At 44.0% G+C, this 22978-nt stretch overlaps 1 protein-coding gene across 2 annotated transcripts in view; it reads left to right on the top strand.

The window, feature by feature from the left end:
- HSD17B2 (hydroxysteroid 17-beta dehydrogenase 2) overlaps positions 1–22978 on the top strand; it is an 85597-nt gene that overhangs the window by 55273 nt on the left and 7346 nt on the right. The window contains exons 2-3 of one of the 2 annotated variants that reach the window (XM_043437846.1): positions 2833–3045; positions 9159–9344. In XM_043437846.1, the coding sequence (XP_043293781.1) occupies positions 2833–3045; positions 9159–9344 (399 nt within the window). The remainder of the gene's footprint in view (positions 1–2832; positions 3046–9158; positions 9345–22978) is intronic. The other variant, XM_043437847.1, reaches the window with a different exon arrangement.

Genomic DNA, 22978 nt, shown 5'->3' with positions numbered 1-22978 from the left:
GTCTGGCTCTAGGTGAGTGATCACACCATCGTGATTATCTGGGTCATGAAGATCTTTTCTGTATAGTTCTTCTGTGTATTCTTGCCACTTCTTCTTAATATCTTCTGCTTCTGTTAGGTCCATACCATTTCTGTCCTTTATTGTGCCCATCTTTACATGAAATGTCGCCTTGGTATCTCTAATTTTCTTGACAAGATCTCTAGTCTTTCCTGTTCTATTATTTTTCTCTATTTCTTTGCATTGATCACTGAGGAAAGCTTTCTTAACTCTCCTTGCTATTCTTTGGAACTCTGCATTCAAATGGGTATATCCTTCCTTTTCTCCTTTGCTTTTAGCTTCTCTTCTTTTCTCAGCTATCTGTAAGACCTCCTCATGCAACCATTTTGCCTTTTTGCATTTCTTTTTCTTGGGGATGGTCTTGATCACTGTTTCCTGTACAATGTCATGACCCTCTGTCCATAGTTCTTCAGGCAGTCTATCAGATCTAATCCCTTGAATCTATCTGTCACTTCCACTGTATAATCATAAGGGATTTGATTTAGGTCATACCTGAATGGTCTAGTGGTTTTCCCTACTTTCTTCAATTTAAGTCTGAATTTGGCAATGAGGAATTCATGATCTGATCCAGTCAGCTTCCGGTCTTGTTTTTGCTGACTGTATAGAGCTTCTCCATCTTTGGCTGCAAAGGATATAATCAATCTGATTTTGGTGTTGACCATCTGGTGATGTCCATGTGTAGAGTCTTCTCTTGTGTTGTTGGAAAAGGGTGTTTGCTATGACTAGTGCATTCTCTTGGCAGAACTGTGTTAGCCTTTGACCTGCTTTGTTTTGTACTCCAAGGCCAAATTTGCCCATTACTCCCAGTATTTCTTGACTTCCTCCTTTTGCATTCCAGTCCCCTATAATGAAAAGGACATTTTTTGGGGGTGACTTTACCTCAGATGACCATTGTATCTACTACTGTGGGCAAGAATCCCTTAGAAGAAATGGAGTAGCCCTCATAGTAAACAAAAGAGTCCAAAATGCAGTACTTGGATGCAATCTCAAAAATGACAGAATGATCTCTGTTAGTTTCCAAGGCAGACCATTCAGTATCACAGTAATCCAAGTCTATGCCCCTACCAGTAATGCTGAAGAAGCTGAAGTTGAACGTTTCTATGAAGACCTGCAAGACCTTCTAGAACTAACACCCAAAAAAGTTACCTTAAAGGGTCCAACTAAAGTAGGCAAGATGCTATGAAAACAGTGTGGAGATTTCTTAAAAAACTGGAAATAGAACTGCCATATGACCCAGCAATCCCACTTCTGGACATACACACCGAGGAAACCAGATCTGAAAGACACACATGCACTCCAGTGTTCATCACAGCACTGTTTATAATAGCCAGGACATGGGAGCAACTTAGATGCCTATCAGCAGACGAATGGATAAGGAAGCTGGGTACATATATACCATGGAATATTACTCAGCCATTAAAAAGAATCCATTTGAATCAGTTCTAATGAGATGGATGAAACTGGAGCCCATTATACAGAGTGAAGTAAGCCAGAAAGATAAAGACCAATACAGTATACTAATGCATATATATGGAATTTAGAAAGATGGTAATGATAACCCTATATGCAAAACAGAAAAAGAGACAGAGATGTACAGAACAGACATTTGGACTCTGTGGGAGATGGCGAGGGTGGGATGTTTTGAGAGAACAGCATCGAAACATGTATATTATCAAGGGTGAAACAGATCACCAGCCCAGGCTGGATGCATGAGACAAGTGCTCGGGGCTGGTGCACTGGGAAGACCCAGAGGGATGGGGTGGGGAGGGAGGTGGGAGGGGGGATCGGGATGGGGAATACATGTAAATCCATGGCTGATTCATGTCAATGTATGGCAAAAACCACTACAATATTGTAAAGTAATTAGCCTCCAACTAATAAAAATAAATGGGGAAAAAATAAAATCTAACTGTACAGCAAATTAAAAAAAATAATAAAGTAGGCAAGAAATTTGGATTGGAAAAATTAACTGTGTATTTGTGTTCTCTGAAGCACATGGACCAAATTCCTTCTAGCATTTACAGGAATGGACCTTTTCTGATTAGCAAAAAAAAAAAAATTCTGCAATTTGACATATGTTTTGCATATGATCTTATCCTCTGGTTTCATAAAGCAGTGCACTTAGGGATTTCTATCTGGTTTCTGTTGCAGGTGTCTTCCTAGGGTTCAGTGGTTTGGGAGAAGGCCATGGCTAGGGGAAAGCGTCTAAGGAGGTGAGAAGGGCAGGCGGCTAGGAGTCTTCATCTTTCATAATTCAGAAGGAATTGGACCCTGTGGGTAGCCCCTGCTATTGTCCTGGGTCCACTTTGAAGCAGCACCTGACATTTTGTTATATCTTTAAAAAGAAAAACCAACTCCAACCTGTTGGTTTGTAATGAAAATTTTACTGAAGATTGTATGCAGTGATGGAGGTTATTCCATCAAATACCACATGTAGAGATGAGTAAAAAAGCTTCTGTCAGATGTCTTAGTTTTCTCTGCTACATTCTTTGGCCACCAGTCACTCCTGGACCCCTTCCCCTCATCAGCATTTCTCCTTCCACTTATGTCCCCACCTCAAATTCTTCCTCACGTCCATTTTTTTTTAATAAGGAGAAATTTGTCTGTTGTGGCTTCTCTGCCCATTTTCCACTTAGCAAAGGAGAAAACTTCCTCAAGACCCACTCTCTACAGAGAACACAGACCATCATAAACAGCATGCAGTGAATTTTTCTTCAGTAATTTCTCCTGCCATTTTAGTCTGAGCCCATTTTGTACTGCTTTGGCCCCTTGCAGGTTGCGATTCTGGGTTTGGTCATGGTTTGGCCAGGTATCTGGACGAGCTGGGCTTCACTGTGTTTGCCGGAGTTCTGGATGAACAGGGGTCCGGAGCAGAGGAATTACGAAGAACCTGCTCCAAGCATCTCTCTGTGCTCCAGCTGAACATCACCAACACGCAGGAGATAAAAGAGGCCTACAGCAAAGTGAAGGAGAAGGTGCAGAACAAAGGTACTGCCTTCAGCTACCTGTGCCCTCAACTGCCCACCACCCTCCTTGCAAATGCCCAGCACTGGTTCTAGCCTTTAGTTACCACTTCCGTCCAGTCTGTCCTGGCACCTGGAGACCCCTGCACTGAGCCCCTGCCCCTTGCTGGGACCTCTTGCAGATATGAAGACATTGGGAAGGAGTCAGGCATGGTCCTTCCTCAGAACTTACAGAATTCTCCATCTCATTCCCTCCAACCTCTGCTCACTCACTCTCCTGTTATTTACTGCCCCTTCACATGTCTTTCCTCTTACTGATACTAACATGTACTAGACTGAAAATAGCTTCATAATGGCTGTCTTCCCTTGGCCCCCGCCTTTCTCTTCTTCTTCCTTCACAGCCAAGCTCTTTCGAATCCTGCTGCCCTGGTTTTCACTTCTTGACACATCTCCTTAACTGGTCTGGCCAAGGGAATCAGTATGTATTATCCTGAACACCAAGCTCTTAACTTCTCTGCAGTGTTTGAATGTGTTGATTACCCTCCCCTCCTTGGGCTTTGGGGGTCTCCAGCCACATTTTGCCCCCCAAGTTCTCTGATCATTCTTTCTGCTTCTCTTATATGAACCTCCTTCCTCTGTCCGCCGTGCCAGTCCCCTAAAAGTGAATGTTACTGAGGTCTCTGTCCCCAGACCCCACTCCAAATTTCCTGGGCTATCCTGTTTCTCTTCTTATACCAGGAATTTTCACCTGGGAAGTGTCTTAAAATACCTATGTGTGGCCCCAGGATGGGCTATGTAATTTAGGGGATGCAGTGCAAAATTGCAAGTTATGTGGGGCCCCTTGTTTACAAAATGTTTAAGATGTTAAGGTAATGCCAGTGGAAAATTAAACCAAGCTTTTCTGAAGCACAGGTCACACGTCTGTGATTCCCACGCAGCCTGGGGACTTTTCCCCAGCAGATAAAATCGGTGTCTACAGACAGTAACTCAGCAGATCCTTCCGCAGCGAGGCTGGTACTGGTGCTCTTCTTTAGCTGGGAAGGTCCACTATAAAGAAGATCCCATTTGGGGGTCCCAGGTATTAGCACATTTTAAAGCTCCTCCAGCAATGCTAATATTCTGCCAGAGTTGAGAAACACTGCCATTTAATCCAGTAATTTCTGAATCTGTGTTAACAACCTAGCACTCTTTTCAACGTCAGGATCTATAGGCATATACAACTGGTTGCCAGATATCCCGCCTCAATTTGTCAAAAACGGACCTCATTATTTTTTCCTTGCTTCTAGTCTGCAAATCAGTTTCCCCTCCTGCATCCCACGACTGAGGCCCTGGCTCAGACACCGGCTGTGCTTAGTCGCTCAGTCGTATCCGACTCTTTGCGACCCCGTGGACTGCAGCCCGCCAGGCTCCTCTGTCTAGGGGGATTCTCCAGGCAAGAATACCGGAGTGGGTTGCCATGCCCTCCTCCAGGGGATCTTCCCGACCCAGGGATCAAACCCAGGTCTCCTGCAGGCAAATTCTTTACTGTCTGAGCCTCTACGGAAGCCCAGGCACTGCCACCTGATCAGTCATTCAAGCCAAACAACCAGGGGGTCGCTTAAGCCTGCAGCTTACCCTTGATTTCTGCATCCTGTTGGTCCCGAGTCCTGTCAATTCTATGTCCTAGATCTTTACCATCGCGCCCCTTCCTATTATCCTTAGGGAGCTATGGTTTAACTGGGACCCTCATCTCCCACCTGAGCTCTCTTTGCAATCGGGTTTCCTTCCCCATTGCTTTCCAGGTGGAGAGTGGTCTTTACAATGTGCGCATATTAGAGTATCATGCATCTTCTTTGATAAACTGAGCCTCCATGTCTTGGGCTCCTCCCATGAGCCAAGCATATGCTTTATCTTCACTGAACGGTTCTGTGGTCCTCCATTCACCATCAAACACCTTCACAGGGATTCTAAGACCTTTCAGGAGAAGAGCCCTTGCCAAAACCTTCATCTGCAGTCTCTGCTATTCCACTCAGTAAATTATGAATGGTTTCCAGAATAGAATGTTCTAGTTCATGACTTTGTACCTTCAGCTTCCTCTTACCCAAACTTCCCTCTTGCTTCCACTTCATTTCTCTAGACTTTTGCCTTTGTCCAACCACACACTCTACTCTACAGGAGATCCATCTCAAACATAACAGCTCTTGCATGACCCTCCTAGTAATCCAGGTTATATCATTCACTTCCTCTTCTGGAAACTCACTCTTTACCCCTTGCACACACCCTCATTACTGCATTATTATACAAAGATGTCCATCTCCCACTCCTCACCACAAGGTTTCTTAAGAACCAAAACTATGTTTCCATCAGGGTTCTTTCAGATACAAGTGACATAACCCAATTCAAAACTGCTAAAGCATAGTTCAGTTCAGTTCAGTTCAGTCGCTCAATCGTGTCCAACTCCCTGCGACCCCATGAACCACAGCACGCCAGGCCTCCCTGTCCATCACCAACTCCTGGAGTTTACCCAAACTCATGTCCATTGAGTCGGTGATGCCATCTAACCATCTCATCCTCTGCCATCCCCTTCTCCTCCTGCCTTCAATCTGTCCCAACATCAGGGTCTTTTCAAATGAGTCAGCTCTTCGCATAAAGGGAATGCATTTTGCTTACATAACTAAAAAGACCCGTTTGCTTCAGGCATGTCTGGATCCAGGCACTCAAGCAATGTTGTCAGGACCCAGTCTCTCTTAATTAGCTTTGCTTCCTCCTGTTCTGGCTTCACTTGGGGGTTTTCCATGAAGACCTCAAGGACTTCCTGCTTATATCCTCTTCACAGCTGACCTACCCAGAAAAAAGAAACTAATATAGCTGTTTTCTAGAAATGTCATTTTCCTGGCCTTGTCTCTTGCTATCCCTCTTATTGACTTGATGGTGTCTTGTTAGGAGATGTTCAATATACACCGTCTAGAGAGGCCCAGCGGGACAGTATTGGCCATAGTGAATAATAAAGTAGTACTTCTTGAAATGCTAATAACAATGGCAGTGTCCTGGGATGAAAGGATCCAATCAGTATGCCTTCCAAGGTGTGAGCATTTGGAAAACACTATACATGCTGTTTTGGGGCCTGCATTCTGGAGAATAGTCCTTACTGAGGCAGAGTTACCAATATACTGATTCAACACCGATACAGAATTACCTGTTCTCGAGGTGTCTTTTGACTTCAGCCTCTCAAGTCAAACAGAAAGTGGAGCAGCAGAACAGGGTCATTTAAAATCGTGAAGAAGGATGTTTGCTAAAGAACCCTCTGGGCCACGTGGATAAACCACAAAACCTCAGCTCCTGTAAGAGGGCCAACAACTGTGCTGTGTCCCTACACAGTAGATTTTTAAATTAGTATGAACATATTGTTCATTTTTGCTCTGGTATCTGCGTGCTCAATTATATCTGACTCTTTGTGATGCCCTGTGGACTATAGCCTGGCAGGTTCCTTGGTGCGTGGGATTCTCCAGGCAGGAATACTGCAGTGGGTTGCTGTGCCCTCCTCCAGAGGAATCTTCCTGACCCAGGAATCGAACCTGTGTCTCCTGCCTTGCAGGTGGATTCTTTAAATGTGAGCCATGGGGGAAATCCCTTTGTTTGTTATTAATATTAATTTTTAAAAAACTGTTATGAAGTCCTACAGGTATAACAAGTTTATTGGCCAACTTAGAATTCTATGGCAGGAGTTGGCAAGCTGTGGCCCTGCCTTTTTTTTTTTTTTTTAACATTTTGAAAAAATAGTAGATTCACTCTTTGCCAAGCCTCCCCCAGTATTAATATCTTGTGTAACTATAGTACAATATCAAAACCAGGAAATTGGCATTGGTGTAATTCCCAGAGTTCATTCAGATTTCATCAGTTATACATGTAAGTGCATGTGTGTGTATGTGTGTGTGTTTGCTTGCAATTTCATAACGTGTAATTTTATGCAATATCACCCCACTCAAAATACAGAACTGTTCCATCACCACCAGACTCTCTTATGTTACCTCTGAAGAGCGATATTCTCATTCTTAACCTGTTCTCTCAGAGAAGGCAATGGTAACCCACTTCAGTACTCTTGCCTGGGAAAGCCCACGGACAGAGGAGCCTGGTAGGCTACAGTCCATGGGGTGCGAGTCGGACACGACTGAGCGACTTCACTTTCACTTTTCACTTTCATGCACTGGAGAAGGAAATGGCAACCCACTCCAGTGTTCTTGCCTGGAGAATCCCAGGGAAGGGAGCCTGGTGGGCTGCCGTCTATGGGGTCGCACAGAGTTGGACACGACTGAAGTGACTTAGCAATAGCAGTAACCTGTTCTCTATCTCTTTAACCTTGTGATTTAAAGAGTATTTTGTAAAGGTATATAGATTATTATATAGATCTGCCACCTGTTTTTGTATATCCTATGAGCTCAGGATGGTGTCTATATTTTTAAATGGTTAAAAGAAATCTGAAGAAGATTTTTTGGACACATGAAAATTATATGGGATATAAATGTCAACGTCCCTATTGTTTATTGGAATGCAGCCACTCCCGTTCATTTACAGGTTGTCTGTGGCTGCTCACACCATAATGGCAGAGTTGAGTGAGTAGGACTTGCAATGTTAAAGCATTTACTATCCAGCATTTTACAGGATATGTTTGCTGGTCCCTGTCATAGGGCATTCTCAAGCTGCCACCTGTATATTTGACTGGTCAAAGGTAGGCATCAGACTGAGTCAATTAAAACCATCACTTGGAGGGATTAATTGGAGGCATCCTCTCCTCCTGTCACCAACCTCGTAATAGCTGTTGAGCTCTTACTACATGCCAGGCATCCTCTCACTTACAACTCCCAGTCATTACTGCATGTAAATGTCAGACCACCAACTCAGCTGTGCAAGAAATGTAACTTTATTTTCTATAAGCCAACTCAATTTCTATCTTGAGCCACGTGGTGAAAACCATGTCAGTCATTTGGAGTTTTCTCTCATTTCCGCATGGTGGCATCCTGAATTCCTAGGGATGGGACATTACATCTTTGATGGCCAGTGCTTCATGCTGGACCCTGCTGAGATGTCCAATACTCTGTCCAGTCCTCATGCAAGTTGGCTGCTACTTGCCTCTTTGAAGTCATCAGAAGGGCGCTGTTAGGGCTGGTGTCTGCTGCCATTTCTGTGCCTTTCCTAGCATGGAGGCTCATTCTGCGCCTCTGTATCCCAGTGTTTCTCACACGTGGATGTGCATCTCACACTTGGGCACATTATGTCACAGTGCTGAGCTTCAACAGTAATTTCTGATCATCAGTTTCTGATTCAGCAGGTCTGAGATGGGGCTCCAGTATTTGCATTTCTAACAAGTTCCCAATTGCTGCTGCTGGTCTGGACCACACCTTGAGAACCACTGGTCTAAACCCTGCAGTGGCCCAGGGAACTCAGAGAATCTGCTTCAGATCTATCTAGCTGAACACGCCCCGGATCCTGTCGCCTGTTTCTCTCATGTGACTCATGCTCCAGACCCTCCTCCCCACAAAGCACGCGGAGTTTCTGTATTACCACTCTCCTGCCATTTAGGGCAATGACTCCGAAGCTTGGTTGTACACCAGAATCACCTACGTAGGGAATTTAAAAAATGGCTAATGCTGAGATCCCCTTTCTTTACTACCCCACAGTTGCTGATCTAATTGGCTGCAGTGTGGCCTGGGTGTCGGGGTTTTAAAAAGCTCCCCAGATGATTTTAATGTGCAGTCAAGGCTGAAAAATCACCAGTTGTGGACAGTGGTTCTCCAAGTGAGGTCCAGGCCTGCAGTGTCAGCGTTACCTGGGAACTTGCTAGAGATGCAGATTGTCAGGCCTCACCCCAGACACCCCCAATCAGTATTGCTTCTGTTTTATGTTTCGGCTTGGGCCATGAGGCATGTGGTATCTTAGTTCCCTAACAAAGGATTGAACCCACATCACCCTGTATTAGAAGGTGAGGGCTTAACCACTGGGCCTCCAGGGAAGCCCGAAGACAAAGGTGTAAGAGTTGAAGTGATCTCTTGCCCAGATCTCAAGTCCCAAATGGGTCCTTTTGACTTTGGAGCTTGAAGGATTAAAAATCCTCCCACCCTCTTGGTATTGCCCGATCTCAGAGCTGTTCCTTTCTGTCCTCAGGACTGTGGGCTGTGATCAACAATGCCGGAGTCCTTGGCTTACCAACCGATGGGGAACTCATTCCCATGACCGAATACAAACGATGCATGGCCGTGAACTTCTTCGGGGCCGTGGAAGTCACGAAGGAATTTCTGCCTCTTCTTAGAAAATCCAAGGGGAGGCTGGTGAACATCAGCAGCATGGCAGGTGAGCTTGCCTTTCCCCCACAAGGTCGTGGCTGCCAGTCCTACGAGATGCAGCCTGTAGTACTCTTTGTGGGCTGAACAAGAGAACAGGACTCTCATGCAGGGCTGGGTGAAGATTAGTCAAACATCCTGTGTTTGCCATTGATCTTAGTACAAAACCTTTTTTTTCCCTTTCAAATCCTTTCATGTACTGACTCTTACCTATCTTCTGACTCATCTGTTCATTACTGGGGATTTAGGGTTCTCATGTATCCTCACAGCGTGACTGCTAATGCGCAAGCTTCCTAGATTTGGCCAGGAAACCCTGCACACAGTTCACGTCAGCATGATGGGGCACCTGTGTTTTCCACCCTCCCAGTTTCTGCACGCTCTGTCATTCCTTGGACAATGAGTCGGCACACCTTCACTCTTTTGGCACTGTCAGAGCTCCGTGTTTTTGTTGGCTGCCAACCACCATTTTCCATAAGATTGTTCCCATCGTTTTGCAGTCTCAAGATAGTTGGGATAGGGTGTGACAGTTGATGGCTTATCTCTGTCCATTTCAAAGGGCAGATAGTTAACAAGTCAAGGGTTTAACATCTCCTGTCCATAAAAAAAAAGCCCATGCAGATGATGTCAAATTCTTTCTCCTAGAATAGATATTTCCAAATTGGAAATAGATATTTCCAAAACCAGGCTAAGAAAACACACAAAAAAGAAACCTACAGGCCAATATCACTTATGAACATAGATGTAAAAATCCTCAACAAAATTTTAGCAAACAGATTTCAGCAACACATCAAAAAGCTCATTCCCCATGATCAAGTTGGGTTTATTCCAGGGATGCAAGGATCCTTCAATATATGCAAATCAATCAATGTGATACACCATATTAACAAATTGAAAGATAAAAACCATGTGATAATCTCAATAGATGCAGAAAAAGACTTTGTCAAAATTCAGCACCCACTTATGATTAAAATTCTTCAAAACATGGGCATAGAAGGACCCTATCTCAGCATAGTAAAGGCCATATATGATAAACCTACAGACTGGGGTTCCTCAGAACCTTAGTTGGCTTTGAGTGGTTGTTTGGGGGGTTGTTTGGGGAAGTCACTGTGTGGGTAAGTGGGAAGCCAAGAGGGTGGGCTCTAAACTCCAGAATCCTGTCTTTGTGTAGAGGAATACCGATCTTCACTGTTGGCTCAGTTGGCTCTGAGTAAGATTTTTTTTCTTTTTTTTTTTTTAAATAAAAGTCCAACTATTTGTTTGTTTGATTTGGGTTTCTTTACGTTTCAAGGGGGAAGGGTTTTTTTGTTTGTTTGTTTGTTTTTTAAATTTTTTAGACAGTTGATATTGTCCCTGATATTTTCTTCCCTGGTTCTAACTTAGCAACTTCCTTGAACTTTACAGCTATTTGAGTGTGTTGCTAACATTGATACTTTCCCTTGTGGCTCAGACAGTAAAGAATCATCTGCCTGCAATGCAGGAGACCCAGGCTCAATCCCTGGTCAGGAAGATCCCCAGGAGAAGGGAATGGCAACCCGCTCCAGTATTCTTGCCTGGAGAATCCCATGGACAGTGGAGTCTGGCAGGCTACAATCCAAGGGGTCGCAAAGAGCTGGACAAGACTGAGTAACTAACACTTTCAACATTAACACTGCTGGTTGCAGGGAAGGAAGGAAAGAAGGAAGGAAAAGAGGGAGGGAGGAGGGAAAGGATGGAGAGAGAGATAGGTCTAAGATGGTTAAGAGCAATGAGTGTTGTATTTTAACTTTCGTGAGAACCCCAAAATATTTCCAGTTTTTTTGCTAAAGCAAACCAATCCTGAGAAAACACATTGGCAGTATTTCACCCTTACCTTTCTTCTGAACTTAGCCTTTACATTTTTGACCTCTGCAAAAACTTCAGTTTCCTCAGTCTGGTACTTCTGGAAGTCTCACATGTTCCTTTGCCTCATTCATTCAACAAATATTTACTGAAATGACTTATCATTGCCTTTTGCTTGACACAGTGACAAGGAAGTTTTTCTCTTCCTCTGTGCTCAACTTTGAGCTGCTTATTCATTCGTAAGATTTTATTTTACATTTCACTAATATGCACACTATCTGTTATTGGCCCTGTGTCTGGCATGAAGTAAAAGCTCAATTAATAAATGAAAAAATGCAAGGGTGTAAATGAATGGAAAAATGGATGAATGAATGGGCAAGTGATGAATTTATACTACGAGGATGTCCATTCATACATCTTCAACTTGGCCTCTAAAACTTTTTATAAGCCTTTAAAAAAATTTTTTTGGCCATGCCACATGGCATGTAGGATCTTAGTTCCCTGACCAGAGATCAAACCTGCACCCCCTGCATTGGAAGCACAGAGTCTTAACCTCTAGACCATCAGGGGAGTCCTTAACCCAAGACTTTGAACTGACTTGTCACATGTTTGGGCTTCCCTGTTGGCTTAGACAGTAGAGAATATGTCTGCAATGCAGGAGACATTGGTTTGACTCTTGAGTTGGGAAGATCCCCTGGAGAGGGGAATAGCTACCCACTCCAGTATTCTTGCCTGGAGAATTCCATGGACAGAGGAGATTGGTGGAATACAATCCCTGGGGTTGCAAAGAGTCGGATATGACTGAGTGACTAACATTTTCACTTATTACATGTCTCCATTAGAGGAAAATTTTTGAGTATTAAATCATACATCTCACTCTTATTCTCACCATTAGACATGCAAAACCTTTACACCTAGCCTTAATTATTTCCATTCCATTATTTTACCATTATCATCAAGTCAACATGTCCGAAGCTCAACTTGCTACTACCAACTCAAATATTTGCTCTCTTAACTTTTTTCTGTTCATCTCCTGGTCTTTAGGTTTCAGAGATTCGAGCTTTCTTGGGTTTCTTTATCCCTTTCTCTCCTTTGCTCTCAGCCAGTCACCCACTGGAGCCTCTCACTCCACCCACCAGGATGCATGGAGTCTTCCTTCATCACACCCAGCTCTGAATCCTTATGTTTCAGGGAAATCCCAGCAGTGGGTTCATTTATAGGACTCAGAAATCACCCAGGGTATTTTATAAAGTTGTTAGACCAATAGCATGAAATCAGAGCAGACAGGAAACATATGTCCCTGACAGCACAGGCGTTTGTAAGAAGACAGGAGCCAAAGATATTAAGCCATGCATACAGTTTACCTTATTGATGAGGAGCAGAGGAATTCAGCAGAATTCCTTGCACTTTGCTGATGAGTGTTTTGCAGAACAATGGAAAAGATTTTAAGCATGGAGAAAAGAAGCCAGACTGTAACACAAGAATCAGAAAAGTCATGGGATGTGTAAAAGACACTATATAGCCTACTACTAATCCACAGAAATTAACATCCAAGATGATGACAGCTTGACGACTTGATGATGAGTCTCTTGGCAAAGCTAATGTAATAGTAATTTTGGAAAATGTACTTATTTGGGAGTACATGCTGGCTTTTTCTCATTTTGAGGATGGAAGTATGGAGAGAGAGAGAGAGCCAGTCACTAACAAGCATTCTCCAAAGTCCTCCCGGGAGCTCCTGGCTGCCCTGACCCTTCAGGTTGTCTTGAGCCTGGCACCTTGGCCACCCTCTGCATGACAATATCATGTAGAATTATCATGGAAATTTGTATCAGCAAGGTGGAGCCAAGCTGGAACTGATAACTCTGTTCCAGTTATTCAAGGCTGCATAGCAAGCAACCCCAAAGACAGTGTCTCAGGATACTGTGAATAGATAACTGGTCTGGCAGAGAATAATGATCTCTCAAATATATCCACGCCATAATTCCCTGAACCTGAATTATGTGACCTTACCTGGCAAAAGGGACTTTGCAGGTATGATTGAGTTAAGGACCTGAAAGGCAGAGGTTATCCCGAGTTATCTAGGTGGGTCTGATGCGGCTACAAGAATCCTTATAAGAGGGAGGCAAGAAAGTCAGAGTCAAAGAGCGGTTGGAAGATGGATAGTTGTGACCAATAAGTACATTTAGAACTGATGTTACAATACTTAGAGCTGTGCCTGGCATATAGTAGACTTCTAATAAATGTTAATAATTATTAGGAAACATCCATTAGGCATTATGGAGAAGGAAATGGCAACCTACTCCAGTATTCTTGCCTGGAAAATCCCATGGACAGAGGAGCCTGGCGGGCTACAGTCCGTGGGGTCAGAGTCAGACATGACTTAGCAGTTAAACAAACAACTATTAGGCTTTAGGCATTTGGGGGATGCCATCAGATATATGATCCCAACAAGCCTGCAAAGTATTTGTATCCTCCTTTTGCAGTTGTGAAAATCAAGTTTCAGAACAGTTACATAACCAGCCCTGCAGCTAGAACTGGAATTGAACTTTGGCCCCATGTTCTGATGCACCAAGACTGATGCACCCACTGATTCAGGTGGGATCTTGTGTTAACATCATGTCAGAGAGTTTTCCCAAAGGATCACCTCTACCATGTTCCTCTGCCTACTAATCTGCAAGCTTTGGCCTCCCCCCCATACCCAGGTGTAAAGAGGGTCAGTATAAACACTCCTGTAGACAGGAAGTTTCAGGATTGGGGCAGGGCAGAAACATTGCTTCTTTAAAGACTTCTCCAGGAGATGCACACAAGAGTCAATCACATTATGAATACACCCTTCCCTCCTACATCTCCCCCTCTCCAAAGAAAGCAACAAGAAACAGAAAGAACAAGAGAGGCAGCATGTAGCTATATAGGTAGAATCAGGTTTCAAAAAGGAGAGAAAGCCAGGAAGCTGAGTGGGGATAAACTGCGTAGGTTTTGATCCTGTCTTTCCCGCTGACAGTGGAGTGACCCAGGACAAAGTCCTGAATCTCTGAGTTGCAGCTTCTGCATTTTACAAAGGGGATAATAATGATTGTTCCTTCTTGGGGCCATGGTGAGATGGGATGAAATGACATGGATTTAAGCATCAGCCTTGAAGCTGGCGTGTAGTAGAGTAAGAGACTCAAAGGCCATCTGCCATGAAGAGGCTGGCTCTGTGTGCCCCTGTGGCTTTTTATCTTGCCCACTGCTGGCATCACCATGCCTGATTGTGACACTACATGGCATTTCATCCTGCTGCTTCCTATCACACACTATGGCTCCTGGGCAGATAAGCCCAATAGGTCACTACTTCAAGATTTGACCACAACTTACCTGGGAGGACATTTCCACCCCCCACCCCCTACCCCTCCCCGTAAGAAAGTTCGTTTCTCATCCCTCCCACAGAATAGGATAGCTCTTGAACCTAAATCCCGGCAAGGCAGTTTGATAAATATTTAACCAAGGATTGAAGGAAGTGAGAGATGATTCTCTGATTGATGGGACAAAGGGCAGGTAAAAAATCTTTATGTTTGAGAGGTCTGAAAGTCTTTTCTGGCCAGCTGTCCTCTTAAGAAATTGCAGAGCAAATACCTGTGTTATATTGAAAGTTGTGCTTGAGTGAGAACAGCTAAAAGCAAACCTTATAAAAACAACTGAGGCATCAGGGATTTTGAGCCGCTCATGCTCTGAACTGTGCTCTTGTATCACTAGCTGGGAGATCTGGGGGCAGGCCACCCCACTTGTCTATGGGTCCCTTTCACCTTCTGTCATGACAGGGTGACACCGCACCTGAGTCTAAGGCAGCATTTCCCAGCCTCCACGTTATTGATATTTCCGAGGGGGCTAGTTCTTTCTGTGGGCGGCTGTCTAATGCACTATAGGATGTTTAGCAACATGTGTTCTTGATTCACTTGATGTAAGTAGTACCCACCCACAGTGCTGAGAAACCTGCAGATATTACCACGTATTCACTGGGGGTGGGGGTGGGGTACAGAATCACCCCCAGTTGAGAACTTCTGGTCTCAACCGTAGAGCTAAATGCGCCGTGGGTTCGAGCACTTAGCACAGTGGCAGAAGGTACTGTAGCAACAGGGACCTCTCTACTGAGAGACAGTAGTGGTTGCCCAAGTCGACTGAAAAGATGCAGAACTTGAGAGTCGCGAGTTGAGTTTTATTGGGGGCAAAATGAAGACTGCAGCCTGGAAGGCAGCACCTCAGATAGTTCTGAGAGACTGTTCCAGAAGAGGTAGTAGGGGAAGGCGGATATATAAGATTTTGATGAAGGGGGGAGTTCAATACTATTAAACATTCATTTACAAAAAGGTTTCTGCTAGTCACGAGGATCTGATGCGACCATGAAGGGATTTATTGCTTTTTTAGATATGAGGAGATGGAAAGATTGAGGTTATAGAATCTGTTCCTAAAACATCTATCTAAAGACCCAGGCCACCAGATTGCCTGGAGCACAGAGTGCCTTACTCCACCCTCATCTCCCTCAGGGGGTGTTAAAAGTCAACAGCCGCAACAGTGCAGGGTTCAATCTTCGCAGAGGCAGACGGTGAATGCCCTTGTTATTCAGTCATTGGCAATGATCTTGGCAAGTGACGATTTGTAGTTGACACCCAGCTCATCAAGCTATTTAAAAATGTTTGAAAATTACTTTGCACCAAAGTCAGTGGCCTCACAGAGAGTCTTACAAGTCTACAAGTTATGGGTATCGGTAGATCCAACCTTGAGTTCAGTTTGACTTAGTCCATGTGGTGGTTTAGTCACTAAGTCGTGTCCAACTCTTGTGACCTCAGGGACTGTATCCCACCAGGCAACTCTGTCCATGGGGTTTCCCAGGTGAGAGTACTGGAGTGGGTTGCCATTTCCTTCTCCAGAGGATCCTCCAACCCAGGAATTGAACCCCGTATCTCCTGTCCTGCAGGCAGATTCTTTACCGACTGAGCCACCAGGGAAGCCCTAATAGGTAGATACTGACTATGGGATCATGCCTGGATTTTTTTTTTTTTTCCTTGCCGAACTAGCTGCCTTAAGGGAACCATCTGGCAAATCATTCAGCCAGTTTCAGCTGCTCAGTGATGTGAGAGGAAGCCAAAAATGAGATCTACTTCCTTAAAACTAGCCAGGGCAACCGTAGGACAATGGGTAGAGAGGAGAGCAAGATGGAGTGAACGTCTTTGTGCTGAGTTTAATTAGATGCTTACATACTTGAAGTCATTCATTTCTAACATCTACAGGATGCAGAGACTAATTCCTTTTATTTATTTATTTTTTATTTTTTTTTTAATTTTTAATTTTTAATTTTTTTTTTTATTAGTTGGAGGCTAATTACTTCACAACACTTCAGTGGGTTTTGTCATACATTGATATGAATCAGCCATGGATTTACACGTATTCCCCATCCCGATCCCCTCTCCCACCTCCCTCTCCACCCGATTCCTCTGGGTCTTCCCAGTGCACCAGGCCGGAGCACTTTAATTCCTTTTAGATCAAGAACACTCTAGCCCAGGATCATCCAGCTGGTAAGCAGTGGAGTCAGGGTTGGTACCCAGGTCTGTTTTTTTCCTCCAAATTCTGTGTTCCTCTCACTCTTTCAGACTACCAAACAAGGAGATACCAGGCAAAAATGGGGGACAAAAAACCCCCAAAACAAACAGAAAAACCACAGACCCTAACTCTAGTATGTTTAAGCAATGATGAGGAAGTGTTAGCAGTTGGGGGCTGTTGCCTACATCAGTGCTTCTCAAACACTGTGTACGGTGATCACCTGCTTGTTGTTCAGTCGCTCATTTGTGTCTGACTCTTTGTGACCCCATGGACTGCAGCACGCCAGGCTCCCCTATCCTTCACTATTTCCCCGAGTTTGCTCAAACTCATGTCAAGTCGGTGATGCCATCCAACCATCTCATCCTCTGTTGCCCCCTTCTCCTTTTGCTTTTAATTTTTCTCATCATCAGAGTCTTTTCCAATGAGTCTGCTTTTGCATCGGGTGGCCTTGTTAAAATGCAGGATTTGACTGAATTGGTCTGAGAGGGCTTAAGATTCTGTATTTCCATAACTAGTTCCTAAGTGAATGCTACCTGGACAATTTTTTTAAACTTTGGATGCATTAATACCAGCAAGAGGGCTACTTAAAAACAATGACAGGAAACCAAAACTTCAGTGAGGTAATATTTCACACCCACTAGGATGACTGTCATGAAAAATCAGAAAGCAACAGTTGATCTGCCAGGATGTGGAGGAACTGAAACTCTCCTGAATTGCTAGTGGGAATGTAACACGGTGCCCCCACTGTGGAAAACATTTGGCAGTTCCTCAATAAATTAAACATAGAGTTACAGTATGATTCAGCAATTCTACTCCTAAGTATGTACTTAAGATAGCAGAAAACTGGTGTTCAAACAAAAACTTTTACACAGGTCTTCATAGCATCATTATTTATATTAGCTAGAGATGGAAACAACCCAAATGTCCATCAACTGATGAACTGATGAACATAATGTGGTCTGTCCACACAGTGGAATATTATTAATCCACAAAAAGGAACAAAGCTGAAGGGTGAACCTTGAGAAGATCGTGCTAAATGACAGGGGCCAGCCACAAAAGGCCACATTTTGGGACAGTCCAAAACAGGCAAACCCATAGAGACAGAAAGCAGGTTAGTGGTTCTCAGGGCCTGGAGGGAAAAGCCATGAGAGGTATGGGGTTTCCTTTTGGGGCATTGAAAATACAGAACCAAATAGTACTGTTGGTTGTGCAATATTGTAAACATACTAAAAGCCACTGAATTTTACACCTTAAAAAGGTTAGATGGTGAATTTTACATTTTGTGTATTTTATCACAGTAAGAAAAAAATCCTGCTCTCACCCCCAGAATTTCTGATTCAGTGGGTCTGGAGTGGGACCTGAGGGCTTGCACTTCTAATAGACTCCCAGCTGCTGCTGCTGCTTCTCAATCAGACTTTGAACAAGGTCTTAGATATTTCTTTCGATACTGAACAGTTTGCTGAATCCTCAGGGACTGGGGAGATGCTGTTAATCTCAAATTTCTGTTATCCATACCTAAACGAGGTAAGCAAACCTATCTCTCCTGGGTTGGTCTGTGTTCTTTTTTTCCTCCTTTTGCCTGCATTTCGTAGCATGCAGAACTTCCCCAACTAGGGCATCAAACCCATGTCCCCTGCAGTGGAAGCATGGAATCTTAATCACTGGACTACCACGGAAGCCCTGGTCTGTGTTCTTGAGTTGGAAAGGTGCAATATAGTAATGAACTTTGTTCCTTTTTGGGGGAGGGGGATGGAGGTGGGGAATCTTAGATCCCTGACCAGGGATTGAACCCTGGCCCCCAGCAGGGAAGCACTAACCCCTGGACAGCCAGGGAATTCCCTGGACTTTGTTACTTGAATTGGCTCACTTGACCTTGGAGGAAGCAGAAACCAGCTGGGAGCCCTCACTACTTTCTCCTGAGACAAGGTCATGAGAGTACTGTCTTGGGAAGATATTAGAGAATGAGAAAGCTGCTGTGGACACAGGACCCTGACTATAAATGTGTAACTTCAGGGTTCCCTCTGCTTTAGCCATGGCCACCATGAAGTCCAAGACAAGGAACCCCAGACTGATGACAAATGTGAATGTTGAGTTTGTTCTTGCCAGACAACAGAGTCACTGAGTAGTTCCCCGAGGCAGAAAAACTGGGTGGGGGAGACTGGTAGGTTTAGGAGCGGGTGGGATGCTGCATTCATGGTGGCTCCACCAAGTAGAGACAGATGGTTTGCAGTTGTGAAGGATGGAAAGAGTCCAGGGCTTCCCTGGTGGCTCAGTGGTAAAGATTCCACCTGCCAATGCAGGAGATGCAGGTTCAATTCCTGGGTCAGGAAGATCACCTGGAGGAGGAAAGGGCAGCCCACTCCAGTATTCTTGCTTGGGAAATCCCATGGACAGAGGAGCCTGGTGGCTATAGTCCATGGGGTTGCAAAACGTTAGACATGACTTAGCAACTCAGCAACAGCAGCAGCAGCAAAATAGTCCATAAGTTTGTACGCAGGTGGTTAAAACAAGTCCCCTTGTTGCCTGGCTGTTCCATTAAGTTGCTTAATAGCAGGTCACCCCATATTCTGGGCTGTTTACCAGTGCTGGCTACTTAGAATCTATTGACAGGAACCCGAGCATTCAATTTTAATATCTCCTAAGCGAATGTTCAAACTACCACACAATTGAACTCATCTCACACACTAGCAAAGTAATGCTCGAAATTCTCCAAGCCAGGCTTCAGTAATACGTGAACCGTGAACTTCCAGATGTTCAAGCTGGTTTTAGAAAAGGCAGAGGAACCAGAGATCAAATTGCCAAAATCCGCTGGGTCATCGAAAAAGCAAAAGAGTTCCAGAAAAACATCCATCGATTTCTACTTTATTGACTATGCCAAAGCCTTTGACTGTGTGGATCACAATAAACTGTGGAAACTTCTGAAAGAGATGGGAATACCAGACCACCTGACCTGCCTACTGAGAAACCTATATTCAGGTCAGGAAGCAATAGTTAGAACTGGACATGGAACAACAGACTGGTTCCATATAAAAGGAGTACGTCAAGGCTGTATATTGTCACCCTGCTTATTTAACTTCTATGCAGAGTACATCAAGAGAAACTCTGGGCTGGAAAAAGCACAAGCAGGAATCAAGATTGCTGGGAGAATATCAATAGCCTCAGATATGCAGATGACACCACCCTTATGGCAGAAAGTGAAGAGGAACTAAAAAGCCTCTTGATGAAAGTGAAAGAGGAGAGTGAAAAAGTTGGCTTAAAGCTCAACATTCAGAAAACTAAGGTCATGGCATCTAGTCCCATCACTTCATGGGAAATAGATGGGGAAACAGTGGAAAAAGTGTCAGACTTTATTTTTTGGGGCTCCAAAATCACTGCAGATGGTCACTGCAGCCATGAAATTAAAAGACACTTACTCTTTTATGAAAGTTATGACCAGCCTAGATAGCATATTAAAAAGCAGAGACATTACTTTGCCAACAAAGGTCTGTCTAGTCAAGGCTATGGTTTTTCCAGTGATCATGTATGGATGTGAGAATTGGACTGTGAAGAAAGCTGAGTGCCAAACTCTTGAGAGTCCCTTGGACTGCACAGAGAGCCAACCAGTCCATCCTAAAGGAGATCAGTCCTGGGTGTTCATTGGAAGGACTGATGCTGAAGCTGAAACTCCAATACTTTGGCCACCTCATGCAAAGAGTTGACTCATTTGAAAAGACCCTGATGCTGGGAGGGATTGGGGGCAGGAGGAGAAGTGGACAACAGAGGCTGGGTGGAATCACCGACTCAATGGATATGAGTTTTAGTAAACTCCAGGAGTTGGTGATGGACAGGGAGGCCTGGCGTGCTGCAATTCACGGGATTGCAAAGAGTCAGACATGACTGAGCGACTGAACTGAACTGAACTGAAGCGAGTACCCCTCTAATGCAAAGTTTTGCTTTTGCATTAGCCAAGTCTGTGATGGGGGTGCATGTGGGATGGAGTGACGAACAGTACACTGTCACTTTAAATTTGCTTGCAGCCTCAGCAGAAATGTTTAACACTGGGTGTGCTTAGAGGGCTCATCTTTTATGTTTCAGATTATCCAGACCTTGATTTGGGGGTCTTCTATTTGTTGTTATTTAATTGCTAAGTCATGTCTAACTCTTTTGCAACCCCATGGACTGTAGCCTGCCAGGCTCCTCTGTCCATGGGATTCCCCTCAAGAATACTGGAGTGGGTTGCCATTTCCTTCTCCAGGGAATCTTCCCGACCCAGGGATCGAACCCATGTCTCCTGCATTGGCAGGCGAATTCTTTACCACTGAGCCACCAGGGAAGTCTGTGGGCCTCCCACGACAAGCTTAAAAAAAAAAAAAAACTTAAATTTTTAGTTTTATTTACCAAAATGTTAAGAGACCTTATGATCTTGGTACATCCAAAGACCTACATGGGAGCTAGGCAATTCTCCTGCCCTAAGATGTCTTAAAGAGAATATGCCTTTTAAAACTTTTTATTTGGAAGTAAGTATAGATTCTCAGGAAGCTGCAAGGAAATGGACTGGGAAGTCCTGTTGGCCCTTCACTCAGCCTTCCCTAAAGATAACATTTTGCATAATTATAGTGTGACATCGGAACCATCGGTACCATGCACAGAGCTTATTCAGACTACACCAGTTTTATCTGCACCCATTTATGTGTGTGTTTGTAATTTTGTGCAGTTTCATCATATGCATAGCTTTCTAAAACCACCAACACAATCAAAATACAGAATGTTTCGGCACAAGGATCCCCTGAGATATCCCTTTCAGGACTATATCCACACCCTTACCCCAACTTCTGGCGATCACGAATCTATTCTCCATCTGTATAATTTTATTTCAAGATTGTAATATAAATGGAGTCATACAGTATGCAACCTTTGGAGACATGCTTTCACTCAACATAATTTAAAGGAAATATATTTTGACCAAGGCATATACAGCTCAAGACCAATCAAAACCAAACATATAAACAAGGAACATTTTCTTCCAGCATAGCCTTAGATTTAATTTCAGTCTCTTTAAACACAATATACATTACCCCTGCCCTCCCCCTCACCCCCTCCCATATCTCCGAGACTTAGATCAAAGATAAGACAGCAATGCCAGGTCACTATCCAACTTCTGAGTCACAACTTCTACAACTAAAACATAGACCTCAGTTTTCCTAGGTCCCAAGCTGTATTAACATTTACACTTCCAGAAGACAGAAATAAATGGAAAAAGTCCAGAGATGTTCTTGAGAAGGATTTAACAACCAAATCTGACCACTGGAATCACCTGGAGGAGCTTTTAAACAACCCAGTGCCTGCGCAAATAACAGGAAGGTCTATTAGAGAGCCTGTTTTATGCCACTCACTCAGCTTTCACAACCATCTTGATTTACAGTTCAAAAGACTGGCATCATAAACATGAACTGGTTTTCCTAACTTTAGCTGGCTTTGAACACAGGCACAGGTGGCTCCGGAAGCCAGCCCTTAACTGCTGCCCTCTGCTAACCTGTCTTCCAGCTGGCCACGTACTCCTCATCTCTAAAAACGTCCAAGAAATGACAAGTCTAACTGTCCAAACTGGGTTGAAAGTTTGAACAAGTTGCTTTAGCTTCTTTGGCCCTTCTCAAGGGTCAAAGGAAGGAATTGGATTCTGAACTCTTAATTTAATCACTTCAATAAGAAGCTGCTTAAATGTGTGGCAAGCAGGAATCAGAGTTTAATATTAGTTGCCAGATACTATATTGAAATTACATCAGTTAAGCCTCAGGACTCTTTCTTTTAAGTGACAGGGCCAAACCTCAAAGGAACTTAAAGAAGGAAGCAGGAGTTTATGAGCTCACTGACTGGTTGCAAACAAGCTTCAAGGTCATCATAAATTCTTCTCCCAGCTCCATTTCCATTTTGGTCCACAACCCTCCATCTCTAGCTTTCTGAACTCGCTTGTCGCCACTTTTGCTTACCTTCTGTGAGGTGGTGACAAAATCGGCCCCAGGAGTTCTAATGTTTCACCATTATCACACGTAGGAATCCAGGAATAAATGTAAAGCTATCTCCCTTCCACAACCTATATCAGGACTCTGCTCAGATGAGGTCACATGGACAGCCCCAACCCAGTCTCCATGGCCAGGGGATGCAAGAGCATGATTGGCCAGTCAGCCTCTCTTGATGATGACAATACCCCTGACTGACAGCCTTCCTGCAAAGACAGAGGGGTAAGGGAGAGTGTTTCCCAAAAGGAAGTTATGT

Source organism: Cervus canadensis, chromosome 18, assembly GCF_019320065.1.
Source record: "Cervus canadensis isolate Bull #8, Minnesota chromosome 18, ASM1932006v1, whole genome shotgun sequence".
In the NCBI taxonomy this organism is placed as follows: Eukaryota; Metazoa; Chordata; class Mammalia; order Artiodactyla; family Cervidae; genus Cervus; species Cervus canadensis.
Note: the sequence above shows the minus strand (reverse complement) of the source record. Positions and strands in the feature narration are given on the sequence as shown.